At 47.5% G+C, this 20,386-nt stretch overlaps 1 protein-coding gene across 1 annotated transcript in view; it reads left to right on the top strand.

The window, feature by feature from the left end:
• galnt9 (polypeptide N-acetylgalactosaminyltransferase 9) overlaps positions 1-7,259 on the top strand; it is a gene marked incomplete at both ends in the record, with an annotated part of 62,117 nt that extends 54,858 nt beyond the window's left edge. Inside the window, 4 exons of the mRNA XM_080532403.1 lie at positions 1,027-1,164; positions 3,057-3,152; positions 6,269-6,436; positions 7,113-7,259. Coding sequence (XP_080388529.1) covers positions 1,027-1,164; positions 3,057-3,152; positions 6,269-6,436; positions 7,113-7,259 — 549 coding nt within the window. The remainder of the gene's footprint in view (positions 1-1,026; positions 1,165-3,056; positions 3,153-6,268; positions 6,437-7,112) is intronic.
• Between the last annotated feature and the right edge of the window lie 13,127 nt (positions 7,260-20,386).

The following is a 20,386-nucleotide window of genomic DNA, read 5'->3' as shown; positions in this document are numbered from 1 at the left end:
TGGCACTAGTCAACACTAGTGGTCATTTTTCGCAAAAATGAATAAAAAGAAGTCGCTGATGATATCCATGGATGGGTTTTGGAATATCAAAGAGAGTAGAGGGAGAAGTTTGGAGACTGTAAGGCTATATTAATGAGTGTGGGTGTGGGTGTGGGTGTGGGTGTGGGTGTGTGGATGTGGGTGTGGGTGTGTGTGTGTGTGTGTGTGTGTGTGTGTGTGGGTGTGTGTGTGTGTGTGTGTGTGTGTGTGTGTGTGTGTGTGTGTGCGTGCGTGCGTGCGTGCGTGCGTGCGTGCGTGCGTGCGTGCGTGCGTGCGTGCGTGCGTGCGTGCGTGCGTGCGTGCGTGCGTGTGTGTGTGAGTTTCAACAAGATTAAGGTTTCAAGTTTTATTCTTACGTCACGTTACACAAGTGTAAGAGAGTCAAATTCTTCGGCTTCGTTTCCTGACATTGCAGCACAAGACAATAAGGCAACAATGCAGGACAAGTCAAGACCAAATAAAGTGACAATGACAATAGTACAAGACATAAGTGGGACAATTGGACATGAGTGACAACTTGTGGGAGACAAATAGACCAATAAGACAGGATACAATTAGCAGTACAAATGTGTGTGTGTGTGTGTGTGTGTGTGTGTGTGTGTGTGTGTGTGTGTGGAGGCCAGGGCACAGAGCAGAGCCCAGTCATATTAGGTATTCCCCACATCAGTCTGGGAAGCTACCTCGGCCGTGAGCTCTCATAATTACACAGCTGATTAGAATTTGCTCAGCATAGTATCATCGCCTAATGAAAGAACAACCAGGGTCCCGCATGACAGGCACATCCATCCTTCTCTTTACCAAACACACTCTCCCCTCAGCCCTCTTCTTCTTTTTCTTCTCCCCATCCTCCTTCCTTCCCTACCTTCGGGGTCCTCAATTTTTCGAACTATGACTAGTAATCGTCTAACGTGTTGCTTCGGTAAGCGTCCCCTAGGTGAAATGTGGTTGTTGTTTATTTCTTTCTTTCTGCCTTTGCTATACTAACAGAACCCAGGAGTCGACTTCGGGGACGTGTCGGAGAGAGTGGCCTTGAGGAACAGGCTCCAGTGCCGGAGTTTCCGCTGGTACCTGGAACACGTCTACCCAGAGATGCGCATCTACAACAACACCATCACCTACGGAGAGGTGAGCGACTCACATGTTCATTATACATAGATATTATCATCACATCACATCGCCGTATGTACATAGAATATTGTTGAAGGACTTAATTCCAATGTTTCTTCAGGAATATACCTGAATATTATAGGCATGGTAATGATTCAGTTCTACCATCACAAGCAGCGAACGAGTTTGTCGGGAGCTCATTAATTCCTAAGCCCATATGGTATGTCTTCGTTTGGTCGTGTTGAAAAATTAGGTATGCACTTTGTCTGTTGCAGTGATTGCAGTTTCGTGTTCTTGCTCTACGCTGTATTTGCATAGTGGGAAAGTTCAAATGTGAAAGCTTTCATGTTTGTAGATGCAGCATACAGACGCCAGCGATGTTCACACACTGTTCACACACTGTACACACACGCGCATACATCATTGACAGTGTATTTCACCCCTCCTGCACTTCAAACATTACATTTCAAAGGGGAAATAAATTAATGAATAAAGTAAATTAATTCATACGTGTCACCAAAGAGGTAAAGGTATCTTGTTTCCATAGCAACACGGTGCAGTTACATAGATTAGATGCAATTTCCTCGTAATTAACTTGAATTAAACACTTATTAGCTTTCGACGACCAACTTTGTTGTTTTCGAGCTCTGCTGCACAGCGGGGAAACGATTATGACAGGTCTAGAAATCGAACGTGCGAGTCACACGGCCATTCAGGATCATTGTGAAGTACACCTCTCTCCCTATCGACTCCAACGACAGAGAGGAAGGGGAAAAAAATCAATAACCTTTTCGAATACATTGTAGGTATAAATCTAAATTAACCTCCAGATTCATCAAGCAATGTGGTCTTGTTCCTTTATCCTTTTTACGAGCCCCCGACCCCCCCCCCCCCCCCCCAGCATCTCACTAATGGATTCCTCAGAGCCGTGCCCATTTAGATGGCACTATTTCAAATCTCAGACAACCCACGGAACAGTTACCTTGTGTTGCCATAGCGCAGCCGCTGAAGTGAAGCTCATCTGTCATTGGACGGCACAGCTGCACTCTGGCACTGACCAGCCCAACCCAGCGGAGCGCAACCTATTTGACAACACACATGATAGATATCTCACCAGGTGGAAATAAAGTGATACACATTCAAATCACACAGACAGAGAAAGACAAACCCACTAGCACCACCAGAAGTAGGAGACAGATCGCCCACAATTCTTTGACTGCAAAGATATCTTGATATCCCGTCCACAGTCGACGTTTACTCTATGAGACATTGTTCTGAGGTGAAAACGTCATATGGGTTTTCACACGGGTCATAGTGTTCACTCAGGGTTTCCGATTTACCACAGCTAACATTGTTGCACCGATTATTTCCTGAGGTAAAAGAACAAAAACAGAAGGGAAAAAGTAGAAGTATATTATGTGTTCATGTCGTTCCGTGTGTGTGGGTGTTTTTCGTTTTATTTTGGGTTCTTCGCCCTTTCTGAAACGATGTTAGTTAACGAAGTAAGTAAGTAAGTCAAACTTTATTTATATAGCACCCTTCCCAGCACGGATGCACAGGGTGCTTTACATAAAGAATAAGTAAAAATATAAAAAAGTGCAATTTCGAACATCAATGATTAAAAACAGAAAGGAGACAACATAAACAGAACATAAACAGGAACAATAAGAAGGCTATTGACTGCCGGCCTGTCTAAACAGATGTGTTTTAAGTTGCCGCTTAAAAATGTGTTCTGAGGGAGCGGCTCTCAGGTCAAGGGGGAACTCCTGGTCGGAGAACGTTAGTGACCGGGTGGATGAGTAGGAGTGAATGAGATCCCAGATCACTAATGGTGCAGCCGCTGAGCACACCTATAGAGGCGTCGCTCACTTCCCATCTTCGTGTTTGTCTTTCTGCTTCGTGTGTCGCAGGTGAGGAACAGCAAGGCCAGTGGCTACTGCCTGGACCAGGGCTCGGAGGACGATGACAAAGCCATCCTCTACCCCTGTCACGGGATGTCTTCACAGGTACGAGAGAGGACTGAAATACGAACACGTTATGATAATGTGATTATTCGATCGTTACTTACGATGCCTCACACTCCCCTCCCACTCTCTGAAACATTGTTGTTTTGGTATGGCAATCATCACAACATTGAAAGTCAAGCTCATTTACATCTCATTAATATACTCCATTTCTCACAATCTCGACGAAACCTCTCAGCGGTGACTAATGGTTGTAAGTGAATTTAAATGTTGGGAGATGTGTTTTTTTTTAAGAAGTCTAGTCACTGCAGAGTCTCTTGAAGTGGAAGTAATTCATCACCCCTAGGTCTTTTTCTTCTAATCCACTCTCCCGTTCAACCCGTCTGGAAGGTTCCATTAGAGAATGTTCAATAGGTTCTGACCCGTGGATGCCGAGGCAAATATTGTTTGTGGCTCCCCCCCCCCCCCCCCCCCCCTGGATGCAGAATGACATGTTTATTATCGGTCGCATGGCGAATATAAATAAATTGCTGAGCTATGGGCTGGCTTTCTCCTCCACCTCCTCCTCCTTCTGTGAGAGCTCAGGGCAGTCCAGTAATGTAAAGCTACACCAAGTCTTTATTCTAAGGCCTCAGGGGAAATAAACAAATGGAAATGAATTTTATGTCGTTGCATCATTAGATTATGACGATGACTGACATTATACTGTGCCGGGCTGGATTCAATTTGGGAGCCGTTTCTGATTTCGCCTTACTATCACCGTGATTCCTGTTATGTATGAAAATTGGGTGGAAGTGTGCTTCAAAAATCGTTATCAAAAAATAAAAATGTGTCCCTCTTTTCCCACCCTCCCAGAGGTTATCTAAGACCGCAGACAATGGCTCACCTTGTCCGTGTTCGGCTAATGCAATAGTCACCATGGTAGCTAGAGTAGGGTGCGGGGGGGGGGGGGGGGTTTCAGGCTGTGACCCTGCTTCAGCTGCTCAGCTCTGGGGGGGGGGGCGCTCATAGCAGCAGGAATCCCAGCTATGTCTGTGGTACACAGGAGTGGGTGGTGTTGGTGTCCTCGGTTCAACACCACTTACTCTAACAGACCTCTGAAGTTCCCTGCGGATCTGTCGTGGCTGGGGGGCTGGTGGGTGGAGGGGGTGGGGGGGGTGGCTCACATGCGGGGGCCATAGGGCCCCTTGCTGGTCTGAGCCCCTCATACCATACAGTAAGCTTCCACGGCTCCACCGGGCCGTAAACTAGCCCCCCTTAAGGCATGCGTGGTTAATCTCAGAGTGGCACATTGCAGCGCTGTCCCTCCGTGGTGGAGCCAGGGGGAAAGCGGGGGGGATTAGCACACAGGAGGTCTCCCTCAGGAACAAAACTCTCCCCGTACAATACACAAACGTCATATTTACCCCATGTTCAATGAGGTAATTAGAGAACTCGTGATTAACTTGACCCGTGGTGGCAGCAAACTTTTACGGTGCCAAGAAAGCAATCAAGCCACTAATACTCGTCTCTTTGAAAACAGGTTAAATGGCTTGGCAGGAATCATTTCCTTATGTTCATTATTTGTTATGGTCGCGTTTTAACGACATTACCAAATAAAAGCATCCACTTCACGGCCGTAAACACATATTATCCGGGATTAAGGGGCTTTCCTTGCTCCTCGTTCTCGTTTACGCCATTGATAAATCAGCTTAGAGCTCCACAACCTTTAAAGTCAGACTAAGGTTAGGAAAACAACCAGAGGGTAGAATCAATGCCAAAGCAAACGGTCTAATCTAAACGATCTCCCAGTATCAGCCCTGCAGTCAAGGCCCAGTCGTACATAGTGGATGTACTATACCGTAACAGGGATGATCCACAGTAGAAAACAACAAACAAACTGCTCTGTCGACTAGCTACGCACTTTTGTTCAACACAACAGTATCTCACGGCTTGCCTGTCAGGTGTGTGTTGAAGCAAGCGAAAGGTTTTCATTCAAAAGAGACTTTTTATTGTCTTGGTATTTCACAAAAGGTATAATTCGATTAGAAAGCAATCGAAAAAAAGGCCTTTTATCAAGGCCAAAATCTTAAAAGCTTTTTCTTTTTGCCTTCTCCAAACAAACACCATAGACAAAGTAAGCCGTTAACCCACTCTATATCCTGTTACAAAGAGGGTTTCCAGGAACACTGCTCGAAAAGGCTTCCAGGCATATTATTGTTTGCTTACTTTTGAGTGTTCGGTGTTCGGGTGAATAGCGGGTGGAAGCAGTGATATACAGTACCGACCTTATCTCTCAGTATGCGTTCACTCAGCTGTAGCGCTCACATACACTATTACTAATACTAGAGGGTCTGTGTGAGCAGGGCTGTCAACGGTATTGGGTTCAGAAGCATTCAGTTACATTGATCAGCCTTATCCTCTTTTTACGGATCATGATACGGTTACTTCACTCCACTTGGATGGGGTGACTGTTGAACAATGAATGAACAAGAGCAGCGTATGACAGTGTGTGCGTGCATGTGTACGTGCGTGTGTGGGTGCGTGCGTGTGTGAGTGGGTGGGTGTGTGTGTGTGCATGTGTGCGTGTGTGCTTGCGTGCGTGTGTGTGTGCGTACGTGCGTGTGTGTGTGTGTGTGTGCGTGCATGTGTGCGTGCATGTGTGCGTACGTACGTGTGTGCGTATGTCAAGTTGGGCTGTATTGAAGACCCCCCATCTCTGGCATCTCATTTCTCAGAGAGGATCACTACCATAAATAATTGATGGTATCTCTACTGTATCCTTACGTAACAGATACGCATCGACACAGACGCTTTCATGTGCTGGATTAAACGCTTAGGGATCATGTTTGGTGGGTAAAAATCTTTAGCATTAATAAACGATTATGTACTCTACATAACAATGACCTAGCAAAGTGGGTTGATTATATAATAGGAGTTAGTAGCAGCGGTGATGAATATAACCGTACGTGTGCATTCAATACAGGTGCTGCGCATTCGGTTAGCTCGTTGAATTATAGCCATTATGATGAAACTCCATCTGGTGTACTGGGAAGGACTGTGAAGCACTTGCCAAGTTGCGGTTGTTTACAGAAATGTGGAGTAATTGGGATGTGTGATAGTAGGATCACACCCTCCAGCTAGATGAACGGTGGGTGTTGTGGGTCTCTGTGTTTCAGCTCGCCCGTTACTCCACAGAGGGCCTGCTGCAGCTAGGACCCCTGGGGTCCACCACCTTCCTGCCCGACACCAAATGCCTGGTGGACGACGGGAGAGGACGCACACCGAGCTTAAAGAAATGCGACACTGTCTCCCGGATGTCCCAGAGACTCTGGGACTTCACACAGGTACGGGACATGTATAAACACATTCCTATTGAACGAGTTGATCAATGTTTTCTTCTAGATAACTCTTTGAAATAAGTAGTCCAGGGGTGCAAACTTGTCACCTTTTAGCCGTTTTAGCTGTTCTTATCTCAAAATAGGTCAACCATTGTCATAAATTGTTTTCAGACAAAAAAAAAAATCACCTTTTTGGGCCATCCCCAGTTTGCATCCCTGAGTACACTAAAAAGAACGACTCTAAAATACAGCAACTACTCTAAAATAACGACTTTCCTCTGAAATAACTGCTCTCTATGCCATGTAATGTTCATTTTGACGGAGGCTTATGTAACGTAGCTGTTGAGGGTCCCTCCGTTGAGTCTAACCGCCCCCTGGATGATCCTGTAGTTCTACTGTAGCGAAACCTAACCATTCTGCCTCGCTCACTCGACGCATTCACATTCAACACCTGTACAGGGCCAAGTTAGAAGGAATAGCAATTGGATTCGCTCCTGAAGTGTACTTCTATTTAGCGCGGCTGATAACAGGCGTTGAACCAGAACAGCAACCTCCGGAATTGTAAAGAGTGATTTGAGGATACGAGCGTTCACCCACGCAGTAGTATTATCAATTGAAGCGTATGTTTCTCTCCAAAAGTGTTTAGGCTAATATCATCCTTTCCACTCTATCTTGTTTGAAGAACGGTCCAATCATCAGCCGGGATACGGGCCGGTGCCTGGAGGTAGAGATGTCCAAAGACGCCAACTTCGGCCTTCGCCTGGTGGTGCAGAGGTGTTCTGGACAGAAGTGGATGATCCGGAACTGGATTAAGCATCCGCGGCATTGAGGCAGAACTTAACATCTGAGAAAAATATCAATTTCAGTCTTAGGGTGCAAACCGTGGACAGTCAGTGTGTACTCCATAGGCCTTGGACTGGTAAGCTCCTAAAGTGGGGACTCTTCTCTGGACTGTGTTGCACTGAGCCCCCCTCAGGGCAAAGTGCTTTCAACCGCTGAATCTTAAGAAGAATATGATCAATCAATACATTGAAGACAGCCGTGGGTCAAAACACTAAGACCATACAGCAAGCTGCAGTATATTGTACTGTTTGAAATGTTCTACATTTCTGTATGTCATGTCCATCTTCATGTAAAAAAAAAGAAAGAAAAAAAAAGAAAGAATATTAAGACACTGAAATGCAGTTCCCAGGGGGTTGAAGATTTCATGCATTGTATTTTTGTTTGATACGCTTAACCATAGACATATTTGCAGAGGGTACGGGAAATCATTTTGTTAGATGCCTTTGAGCAGATGAAAAGATGAAATTGCTATCAATTGCCTCATCAACATGTAATTAGGTCAGGAGAATTGCTTTGGACATGTCACTATCTTTCCTGGTAAGAGATTGAATATGCTTCTACGGACCCGTTCAGACACCGTTCAGGATGCAATGCAACTGCTCTCACAAAAAGGTTATCGTTTTCTTTGGTTTCTTTGGACTGTGTTGCTCACCACAGATCGGAGCGAATGCGTGCCTTTTCCCATCCTCCTGCTTCATCTGACCAGGGAATGTAAATTCCACAAGCATGTACAAATGATTTTAAAGTGATTAATATATAAACCAATTTAAAGATCTCTGATAAATAGTAATATATTGTACAATTGAAATTGGTACTGTATCAGTCCTCCGATAATAATTAGGATAATAAAACATTTTTATGATGACCCACAGGTCTCCCTCATATCCTACTATAAGCTATAACATTGTGAATTCGTTTTTATTTAAAAAAAAAAAAAATACAATTCATGAAGCCCTGTACTGTACTGTATCTTTCCTGTTGAGACACGTTTGGGTTTTTATTGCTACATGCTTGATTTTGGATCTCTCATGTTCCCCCATGCTGTGCTGTCTACTGCGTATTCCAGTGTGCTGTGTGAAACCCAGGGTCTATTTCTGTGCTTGTAAAGCCAGATGCTGACAAGGAAAGCACAATTACCTGTCCTTTGTTGTGATTCCATTTACAGACACCTACAGAACTCTAATCGTTAAAAAACCTACCCAGAGGAGAACACAGTCTTCAGAATGTACTGGAGGCTTTCCAATGTGTTACTTCTTCCACCCTGTATGTTCGGATGCCAAGAAAAAAAAGTTTACAACTTTGAAGAGAAATCATTTTTAAAAAATAACATTTTTTTTTGCTCACCTAATGGATCAACACGTAGATCAGCCTGGGAATCATCTGTTACAATTTCATGATGTTCTTATTGTCCTTATTGTAAGATGATACACACGCTGTATCAGTGATATGTCCTTGACAAAGTAATGATGTGTAGAACTGTTATTGCTTAAAGGAGGTTTTCCTGAATGGCAGCCGTCCCCAGAGCCAGCTATTCTACACCAGGAAGATATTACCTTCAATAAGCATGGCCATTAAAGCCACCCTGAGGTATTTTTAAATTTTGTTTCCAGCTGGTTTCAGCCCTAGAGACAGCAAGAGCTCTCCATCACGCCATGCTTCTTTGCCTCTAATCATTTCATATAAGCAATGCATCATTGCTGTCCTGTAAACTCATGGGCTTCTCCCCTGCAATGTCTTATTCACTCCTGGCGACATGTACAAACACCAAAAATGAAATGTCTTAGCCCAGCACCAGTAAATAGAGAGGAAATTAGAATTCCATCGATGTACGTGTGTGTTTCCTGGACACACACACACACACACACAAACATACGAACACACGCGCACAAACACACACATGCAACACACACACGCACGCACACACACATATAGACACACACGCCACACACACTCACACACACACACACACAAGCACACACACACACACACACATCAACAAAGCAATGCTATTCTATTTGGGAGAATGGCTATAGCAGGCAACTACTGTGCCATGAAATAGCCTTCTTGGTCTTTTATAATAATCACCACCTAGGAAGGAGGGAGTCATCTACCAGGAAAATGTGTCCCTCTGTAAGCACGTTTTGTTGCAATTCTACATCGTTTTCTTCCTCTAGGCCTACCCGATTTTACCTAGCTGCACTCCCACCTATCCCTCCTCTTGCATGTCGGTGTCCGCCTTTCAATTCTGAGGAAGCGTCACGCTTTTAATAATGAAACAGGCCGTTCAAGCAAACTTCAAACACACTCCTCTTTATCATTATCGCCCCGGCTCCTCAATTACGCGGTCGGGTATGAAAGTGTCTCGTCCACGGTCACTCGGGGACCACGGTCGTCCAGCGCAATATCACAGCCTCTCTACCGCCCTTCACTCTGATGATGGTTATTCCCTGTCAGGAGATGTCAGATGTGTACAGACCATTAATAGAGAGATCTGAATCAGAATCGAGTACACAGTCAAATTCTTTGGCTTTGGTTCCTCAACATTGACATTGCAGAATTCAGATTCAAAAAACACAATCATAAAAATGAGTAACGTAAGTAAGTAAAAAAGTAACCCTACATTGATAAAGTAATAAAGCGATGGATTTTACAGTGGCTTCAATAGTGCAAAGATGCTGTGCAGAGTAAGATGATATGAAATGCAATATAATCATAATAATAATAATAATAACTTTATTTGTATAGCACTTTTCCTGCAAACATTGCAGCTCAAAGTGCTTTAATAATTATATAATCATAATTTAATTATTTAGTAATTTAAAGGCAATATTAAAAAGATGTGTTTTTAGTCTTGACTTGAACATATTTGCTGAGGTTGCATCCCTAATGTAAACTGGCAGTGCATTCCACAATTCGGGTGCATAAAATGAGAATGCAGCCTCACCAAATCTCTTCTTTTGTACATGTGGTACACAGAGAAAGCCAGTGTCAGAAGACCTGAGAGCTCTATTGGGCTGATATGCTAGCAAAAGGTCTTTCAGATATTCTGGTGCTGTGCCAGTGAGAGCTTTATAAACAAGCAGAAGGATCTTGAAATCTATTCTGAACTTATATACATAAGTATATATACATAATATATATATATAATACAATACAGTACGCTAGTAAATTAGCCCAATGCTATACAAGTAATCCAGTACTGTGCAGTCATTTGTATTCTTCCAGTGTATTTCTCCAGGAGCCTGACTGTTTGTCAGCCTAATAATGTCGGTCACTGCAACTACTGTAGCTGATACTGTAAAGTGTCTCGTCTTTCGTAACGTTTGCAACAGTGAGGTCTGTGTGCTTTCACCCCTCCTGAGTTCAAATGAAAGAACCCACAGCAGAGATGCGTAGCTCAACTGTCTCTATCGTTACTAGTGACATTTTTTATTATTGTTTTCCCAGATTGGTGTGGCTGCCAATTTTTTTAAATTGAAATATTCATCCATGTAAAATGGGGCACCAGGAGGTAATGCACGTAACAAAGCCTATTCTATCAACATTTAAGCAGAGAAAGAGCTTCGTCGTCATAGGACGAGATGGTCTGTCTTCACAAACCAACAACAACGGTGTCCTTTCCACCTGCGCTAACCTAACACACACACCTGCATGGGATTCCTGCCAGTTGTCCAATGGGGCTTTGGCCGTTTCTGCTTTATGTTAATAGGCTACAGTAGACCTAAACTAAAACTAAATGATTTACTGTAATGCTAGTAGCCTACGCTAACCACAGGAATAATACATGAACCTCTTTCTTTCCATCTCTCCCCGATTGAGGTAGCCTAGGCCTATTTCCTTAGGACAAAAACATGTTTTTTTTTAATGCCACACGTTTACAAAGCTAAATACTCAAGACTTTATTTGCATATTACATGTTGAATGGTCCTTTGTGAGCAATAATTCAAATGTCCAAATATTCATTAGTAGCTCAGGGTTGGCCTTCCGCCATCCATGAAACACATGACAGCGATTGGCTTCATGGCAGAGAATCGGATGCCTCTCCCCTTAAACAGGACCTCCGGGAGCCTTGGGTGTATCTACTGATGTGTGTGTGTGTGTGTGTGTGTGTGTGTGTGTGTGTGTGTGTGTGTGTGTGTGTGTGTGTGTGTGTGCGTGCGTGCGTGCGTGTGTCTGTGTGTGTGTGTGTGTGTGTGTGTGTTGTGTGTGTGTCTGTCTGTGTGTGTGTGTGTGTGTGTGTGTGTGTGTGTGTGTGTGTCTGTGGCATTACACAGGTGAAAAACAGACAACAGCTATTGTGCACCTCCTAACGGGAGAATGTGACTGGCTGACTGACGTCTGCATGACTCACACACCTCAATTTCTCATTCATGTGCCAGAGAGGGAGGGCATGACGGTGACTGATGGAATGGGGTGGCAGGGGGGGCACACAGGGGAAGCGAGAGGTGCATCTGGACAAGGACACATACCTCTCCTGGTCTGGGGATCTGGTAGTTTCTCATTGTCATGCTGACAATAGTCTTTTTATGCTTGGGCCCCGGCCAAGAGGGAGAGGTGACTTCATTATTCAGACAGACAGTCATGAGTCCTGACCAAATGAAGGGGGGAAGGAAGGATGCATTCAGGAGAATATGGCCGGAGCTCTGCCAAAAATACATTTAGCTCTGCTTGCCAGATGGTGACTTGGTTTGTGAACATTGCCCCCATCAAACTGTTCCTATGAGCTTGCGGTCTCGTATCTGATCGCATGAACGTTGACCTAAGACGTAAACAAACCATCGCTGCAATTAAAATATTATCTCTGGGAAATCTTGACAGTAATTACCGGGAACATGTTCCAGACCAGAGAACGTGGAGAGTTGTGGAGCTTCGCGGAGACCGACCGAGCCAGAGAGATCCTGGAGATGTGGATGTTTTTTTTTAATTATTAATGAGCGTAGTTTAATGAGTCGTTCAAAATACACAAACTGCATTTCTAGAAGCACTGAATGACATGGAAAACATTTTGGGCCGACAGATGAAAACCACTGAATAAAGATCTAATCATAATCTGCTTTGCTATTTGGAAGGGATCCGACGTCGTAAATGAACAATATTATTATTAATATTAATATAACTGCAGCAACAGGAATGGGGAGAAACTCCCTGGACAGCACACTCAAGTATTCCTGACACGATATCAGAGGGCAGGAATGAGTCAATGTCTTTCCATTTTAATGTTCACCAGTTTATGAGTCCCCTGGGATGAAATTATTATTTTCCTGTCCAATTTATCACCCGTTTACTATCTTAATCTGGGCTGACCAAAAGGCACATCATTTCTCCACCAGTGAGACATACAAGGAGAGCAGTCGAGATATTTTGTCAATATATTGTAACCCTAACCCTAACTGAAAATTGTTGAATTTAATTTAAATCTGCACAGATATTCTAGAGAACATGACAAAATAGCATAGACATTTAGAATGCGTCACATTCCTTTGACCAAAATATGTGACAAGTCGCCATCCGATTTACTGTTCAGACTTTTCTTTCCAAAAATGTGACTACATTTCAGCGTTGTTGAAAATCAATGACGCTGATCGCTAATCAACTAACACAGCTTGTTTTGTGAGCCTGCTAACTACAGTAAAGTAGTGTTATAGTCAGGGGTGCACATAACTTTTTGGGGCCAGTGCTCAGAGGAGCACCTAGGGATGCTGCTTGGTGCTCCCCGAGCTCGCGAGTCACGACCCGTCCCACAGGATGGATAAAAAAGGGATACATGGATAACTTATATTAGCAAAACGACATTTATTCATAAATAAAGATGAACGAACAAATGATTGTGTGCAAAACAAAAGAAACAAATGCAAAATCAAATGACTGCTCTTTAAGCATGAAAGTCTGTCAGACTCCTTTAAACACAATGAAATCAACTGACATCTCTTTAAGCACTGCTCTGTTCTGTAAACACTGAAATCAACTTTTCAACAAAAAGTTACAGCCTAAGCATTTACTTATGCTACAAGCTTAATCATCATCATCACTGCTCTCTTGACTGCTGTTGTCACTGTCCTCAATTTCAACCATGGTAGAGGATGTTGTAGGCTATCACTTTAAATAGCTCATTATTTTGATTGTGCAACAAAGTCTTTTTTTTTCTTTTTCTAATAGAATTCCCAACCATATTCCCTGGGTCAGGGGTCGAGGTGCGATAATGAAGCTGTGAAACAAACGTCTGAACGTTTGAAAGCTTCAGAGAAAAGAAACGTGAAGTCCCTTGGTGTTGTTTTTCCTTTTAGCGACGAGTCGTTCGGGACTGAATTTTCACGTGGCGCGTGATAACGTGCGATACGCGATACGCGGAATGAAAGTACGAGTTACGATACTTTCCGAATGTTTTCGTGAGGGGAGTCGCCGTGGTCGTCGTCGGTCGACTGTTGTGATGGATTACTCGTCGGGCCTTCGGCTGAGGGGACGGCAAATAGTTACTTAGTGGGGCTTGCAGTGATGCAGCAGTCAGCAGTTGGATTTTTAGGAAGTAAATTCCTCTCCCAGCGCTTCCAGCTGTTGGTGCGCAAGAGCGCGTTCATGCCGCTGATCTGCCGCGCAGCATGCATTTTGGCGACGCATGCGCACTGGCGCACCAGTTATGTGCACCCCTGGTTATAGTTAACTAGGTAGCAGTGGGGATTACTCACCCAATTCATTGCATTGCAGTATTTCGACTTGACTAACAAGTTTGTGTTGTGATTCTCAACAACGTTGAAATGTATTTGCGTGTTTCAAAATAAAAGTCAGAACATTTCTATTGGTTGCCGACCTGACCAAATGACCAGACCGTGTCACATATGGAAGAGAGGATAACCCTCACAAACCTCCCAAGCGTGATTGAAAGTACCTCACAATACTGACAGCAGAGACAAGTGAGTATTATGCAGAACTACAGCAACATCTCCTGCAATGGCCAAGAAGACGTTGCTGGCACCTGGAAACTGACTATGTACGTCACATTGTTAACATTGTTGTCTAATGATCGCAAGGTCGGCAGATCGGCGGTTCGAAGCCCCGGCTGGCCACATGTCGAGGTGTCCTTGGGCAAGACACTGAACCCCAAATTTCTCTGAATGAGCGGGCCGGCACTTTGCATGGTAGCTTGCCGTGAATGTGGGGGTGAATGAGAGGTCATTGTAAAGCTCTTTGGAATAAGGCGCTATATAAGCCAGCCCATTTAAGATGTTGGTGTTGGATGTGGACGGGTGACGGGCGATAGAGAACAACTTTCATGATGAATAACAAGTCATTTTCTATACTAGACGCCTCATGTTAGTGTTACCTAATCGATAATAATTGCTGTACACCATGGCTACAACGCACCGCGATGAAGATGTCAATCAGTTACGCTGTCCTGTACATTAACGATGAGAGCTGAACTGACGAGAAAGTGACGAGGGTTTGTACGCGCCTGAACAGCTTGTGGATCCTATAATGAGATCTCCAGAGATGAGGCAAGTAGCTCCGAGACACAATTAGGCCCAGCGTAACTCTACCTCCGAGTTAGAGCTGTGGATGTGGATTACAACGGCGAGATGTGCGTGTCCTGTGTGGGTGAGCATGCGTGCGTGCAGGCGTGTGTGCACGCGTGCGTGTGCGTACGTGCCGCGGGGAGGAACCGAAGAATACACTGGCGTGTTTCCAGAGATAACTCCTCCAGTTGTTATCAGTCTTCTTATCTAAGTAAGCTGATGAACGTCTACGATTCTCATTTAAGAAGAGACGATGATTAGATGTCACACAGTTCGCCTCTGAGTAAGGACATATAAATTTGTCTCAGCAAGAAACACATTTGACTAATCCATTCCGGACCACCAGTGAGCAGCACATCCATTAACATTAGCATAAATTACAGAGTGTTTAGGTCCCCTCTTGTGGCTTTCTAATGCCCTCTCCTGGCTGCCTCTCACTACAACTGTGGAGAGACTGTGTGTCATTCACCTCAGCACTTACATCTGTGACGCATTGCGAAGAACTGCACGTGACTGCCGAATTCCATTTGGAATGAAACTTGAAATGCTTTTGATGAGTTTCCTTGGAAAGTATTAGAATATGTTGATTGTGGACTGCTATTGTTGCTGCTGCTGTTGTTGTTGCTGTTGTTGCTGCTGCTGCTGTTGTTGTTGTTTTACTATGATATATACTATTTGTAACCAGGGAGTAGCTGAAAAGGACTGTATACTTTAGGAAGGGGCTGGTTATCTAACAAATGGAGCTAAATAGGCAGTATAGGAGGATACAGGCAGGGGGCGCCAGCAAACCGTTAGACTAGCAGTTAATGTCGTTAGCATTAGCAAGGGAACTAGCATTAGCATTAGCCTTCAAACAACTAGCATTAGCATTGGAGCTTCAAACAACTAGCATTAGCATTGGAGCTACAAACAACTAGCATTAGCATTGGAGCTACAAACAACTAGCATTAGCATTGGAGCTACAAACAACTAGCATTAGCATTGGAGCTACAAACAACTAGCATTAGCATTGGAGCTACAAACAACTAACACACGGTATCACATATGAACAACACATTTATTACACATGACGGTTGTATACATCCCCATATATACATTCCCTCCCGGCCGGCCACACACACACTCAATCACTCACTGATAGTCTCTGGCCTGAACAGGCTGATAGTCCAGGGCTGTGGTGCGCGTTGAGGCCTGGTTGAATGGCATGTGCGTCGATGAAGTTTAGCCGACGAAAGGGGGGGGAACGTAGCAACACGGAGGGAAAGGGCCGTCTTCGTGGTCTACCACGAGGTGAAGGGCCCAAGTCCCGTGGTCCGCGTCGAAGCTCCGCTGGAGTCAGTGTTTGGTCGCAGTCCGCTCGTGGAGGCGACGATGATGTCCAGCTGGCGTCTCGCTTGGTCCAACGTTGAACACAACTAAAACGGGCTACAGTGGTACACTCGATAATCACTTCGGGTGGTCCGCTTCAGCACGGGGTGCGTGTCACGGAATCCGCCATCTTAGATCTACTTCGTTGCTTCTCTCTCGTTACTCTCTCGTTCTGCTTCTCTCTCGTTCTGCTTCTCTCCACACACTCCCTCTGACTCCGCCCTTCCGTCTCTTATATACACCACCGAACGTAGCATCCGGGTCACGGGCACACCCCGGATACTACGTCATCAAACATATGCATAAACATTACAAGAATAATACATACACTTCACGAAACGTATATTAATAGTATAGAAAATAACAAAGTAAATAACTGGGGCAGAAGGGCTGATTTCGGGGAAACTAAAACTGGCTCTAAAACTGTGGGCCTTCACAACAGCCGCCCCATGAAACCCTCGGTTTCAGTTAACTAAGAAGGCACACTGGCTAGGCTGCTCTAGCAGCGTGAAGTAGGAGGTGATAGTGTCGACCACTCTGCCTGTCTGCCAGGCGGCGCGCGGAAGGGACTGGTCGATCCCCAGTACCACGGCACCTTCGGACATCTTGTCTCTCTCCCTCAGCAGAGTCTTCTGCTTCTCCTCCTCCTCCAGGGCGCGGATGTGCTCCTCGAAGCAGATCAGAGCGTCTTCCTGGTCCATGTTCTGCAGCGCCTCGTACTCAGCGAAGGTGGGGTCGTCCAGCAGGTACTGCTGGGCCTCGGACCAGGTGGTGCAGTAGGTGACGTTGGCCATGTTGTCCAGAATGCTCGTCAGCGCCTCACAGTTCCTTTTCCTGAGCTGCTTGGCTTGTTCCTTCTCCTTCTTAGCCTGGTAGGCCTTAAACGCTTGCTTCTTCTCACTCAGCTTGGGCAGGGCGCTGTAGAGTGGGTCGTTGATGATCATTCTCATGGCTTGCTCCCATGACTCGTTGGATGAAACACCCTTCTCCTTCAGAAGCTCCTTGAAGGCCTGCTTGGCCTCCTCTTTTGGGTTCCACTTGTACGTCTTCTTCGCCAACTCCGGCCTTTCCTCCTTGGAGGCGTCTACAATACTGGCTGAGACTTCCATGGCTGGCGTGTACTCGACGGAGTTGACGGGTGCGTCAATGCTGACCTCGGCCACGTGAGGGTGCATGGCCACCTGCAGGTGTTCCTCGGCAACAGCTGTTGCCGCCATGGCACGGTAGCGCCACCACCGGGACTCCTTAGTCTGGGAGTTGTAGTAGTAAGGCTTCCCATCCAGAGACTTATGCTCTGTCCACAGAGACTTCTTCTTTGGTTGGTCATCCTGTGGTGAACCATTTGTGGTACTAACTGTTCCAGGTGCACTGGCAGCAATAGATTCCACTCCAGGCGGTCCGGTTGGTTGGTTTGCTTCTTCGGTTCGGACATGGAGGGATGACGTAGCTCTCCCGTCTCTATCTCTCCCCTCGGTAGCGCCTTGGAGGGCCCACCCAAGCGCAGTCTTAACAGCCATCGGGCAGCCTCGTGGTCCTCTCAGCGGAGGACGGAGCGACACGTTCAGGTCAGCGTTGTCCGAGCCGATGAGAAGGGTTGGCTCCGCTCCTTCTATCGGGTGTAGGTCTACTCGCCGTAGGTGGGGATATCTTGCGCGTAACCTCTCCAGGGGGTAGTCGTAGCGGGAGAGCGCTAGCTGGTCGGCGGTGAAGACATTCTGAAGCCGATGTCTATCCGACGGCCGCCCCGCCGGGGAGATAGAGAAGTTGATTCTCGCCCCGGTGACCTCTTTAAGGTCGCGACGTATCGTGCGCAGAGTCAGCTTCTCCGCAGTCCCTTGGAGCCCCAACTGGCGCACTGCCCCCTGGAGAAGGATGGTCCGTTCCGACCCGTCGTCTAGAACGGCGTACGTGTCGTACACAGCGTTGTTGTGGTGAAGTCGGACCTTCACCACCTTCAGTAGAACCTTGGAGCCGCTGCTCTGTGGCGAGTCTAGGTAGTAGACAGGGGTTTCCTCTTCCGGTGCGCGACCGGACCTAGGGCTTCTGTTGCCCTCCGTGGACCTGGCGAGGGAGACCTCGTGTAGGATGTGGAGGTGGACCTCCTCACAGCGGTTGCACTTCCTCTTCAAGGTGCAGTTCTTCGCCAGATGGTCGCGCCCACAGTTCCAGCACCTCTTGTGCTCCTCGAGCCACCTCTGCTTGGCCTCGGTACTCAGGTTGTTGAAGTCACTGCACTCATTGAACCAGTGCTCGCTGGGGCAGTACGGACATGGCGGTGGACCTCTCCGTCCCCTTTGAGGGGGTTGAGAGGAATCCTTTCCCTCAGGTCGGGTGGTCCTCTCTCTCCGAGGCTCCTCCTCCGTGTGCAGCACTCCTACTGGGCGTCCTCTGTTCGAGCTCGGCCCGTCCCAGCGGTCTCCCTTCTCCCTCTCCTTCTTCGGCTCAGCGTAACCCATGGCGTCTACGTTGGTGTCATGCACTTCCTCCAGTAGGAACTCCGCGAAGGCAGCCATGCTCAGACCCAACTTCCCGGGGTTACGAACGCGCTGCTGTCGCCGGAACCTCTCCTGCCGGAAGCGTGGGATCTTGCGGAGCAGCCGCTCTACGTTGGAGGTGCTGTTGATCTCGCTGGCGCCAGCTGGGCCCTGCGTCTTCAGCATTCCAACCAAGGTGTGCACTCGGAGCGCGAAGTCATCCAGCGCCCGGTCATCCTTGATGGGGGCCTGCTGTTCGAGGGCTTGCAGTTCAGCAAGGGCGTGGTTCCAGGGACGACCGTAGCGGGCATCCAAGTCAGCGAGCGCTCTGGTGTAAGGTGTCGGTGCGGAGGCATGGGCCAGTACCATGTTGTGGGCTCTGGGGTTCCTCACATGCTGAAGGAGAATCGCATATTTGTAGGACTCTGAGCAGGAGTTGTCCAAGAGCGTGTCTAGGCAGATGCGTAGCTCCACATACTGGCTCCTGTCCTCGTCCTTGAAGAAGGGGAACTTGGGTCCCTCCACCGGGGGGAACATCCTGTAGTGGATCATCGGTGCTGGAGTGACGGTCTGGGTGTCCGGCCTGCATGCATTTTGGTGCACTGGAGGACCTAGGGGTGTGCTACGCTCTTGGGGGGTGGCTCCCCTCCCGGGCAGCGACGCTGGCTCCCCTCCCGGGCAGCGACGCTGGCTCCCCTCCCGGGCAGCGACGCTGGCTCCCTCTGGGCCGCGTAGCGGTCGGGTCCCGGGTCCTCTTCCTTCCAGGTGGTCAGCTGGGCCGGTAGTTGGACAGTCATGGCGGGGGTCATGGAGCCATCGGCGGGGGGTTCCGGAGATGGCACTCGAGAGGGCCGTGCGGATGATGCTCTGGAGCTACGGACCGACGGAGTTCTGCTGATGCACACGTCGCGCATGGTCTGCATCATTTCCTCCATCTTCTCTGCGTGCAGTTGCTCTCTCGCCATCTGCCTCTCCGCCGCGCGTTCCGCCCCCTCCATCTGTCTCTCCGCCGCGCGTTCCGCCCCCTCCATCCGGAGGCGCTCGCGCTCGAACTGGATGCGTTCCCTCTCTAACGCCTCCTGGCGCTGTCTCTCCGTCTGGAGGCGGTCGCGCTCCATCTGGAAGCGTTCACGTTCTAGCGCCTCCTGGCGCTGTCTCTCCGCCTCGCGTTCCGCTCCGGTCATCTGGAAGCGTTCACGTTCTAGCGCCTCCTGGCGCTGGAGGCGTTCACGCTCGAAATGGAGTCGTTCCCGCTCTAACGCCATCTCGGCCTGTTGGCGCTCCCGCTCTAACGCCATCTCGGCCTGTTGGCGCTCCCGCTCTAACGCCATCTCGGCCTGTTGGCGCATATATTCGGACAGCGCGGCACTACTCCCTCTGGAGTGCAGGCTATCCGCCCCAGAGGCAGAACTGCCCACGGAAACCCTGGACCGGTAGGAAGCCACGGAGCGGCAGGAGCTAGGTCTCGAGCGCGCCGTACTGGGAGGCAGATCGTTAAGGCTGAGGCCCTCCCTCTTCCGCCCGCGGGCGCTGTCGGACCGGGCCTCTCCTTCCTGTTCTTCCGTTTCCACGGCAAAACCCTGCGGTTCTGCCATCTCATCCTCTGGCTGGTGCTCTTTGTGGGCTGTCTCAGTGCTAGCCACCCGCGCGCCGGCGGACACCTCGGCCTCTCCGACCACTGTATCCCGTGGAGTGCGCTCCTCGCTACCACTCAGTGAGCTTTCGAGCTCAAGCTCATACTCCTGTAACCTCGGAGGCAACCG

This window comes from Nansenia antarctica, assembly GCF_963989245.1.
Source record: "Nansenia antarctica genome assembly, chromosome: 5".
NCBI classification, from domain to species: Eukaryota; Metazoa; Chordata; class Actinopteri; order Argentiniformes; family Microstomatidae; genus Nansenia; species Nansenia antarctica.
This window is presented reverse-complemented; position numbering and strand designations above follow the sequence as displayed.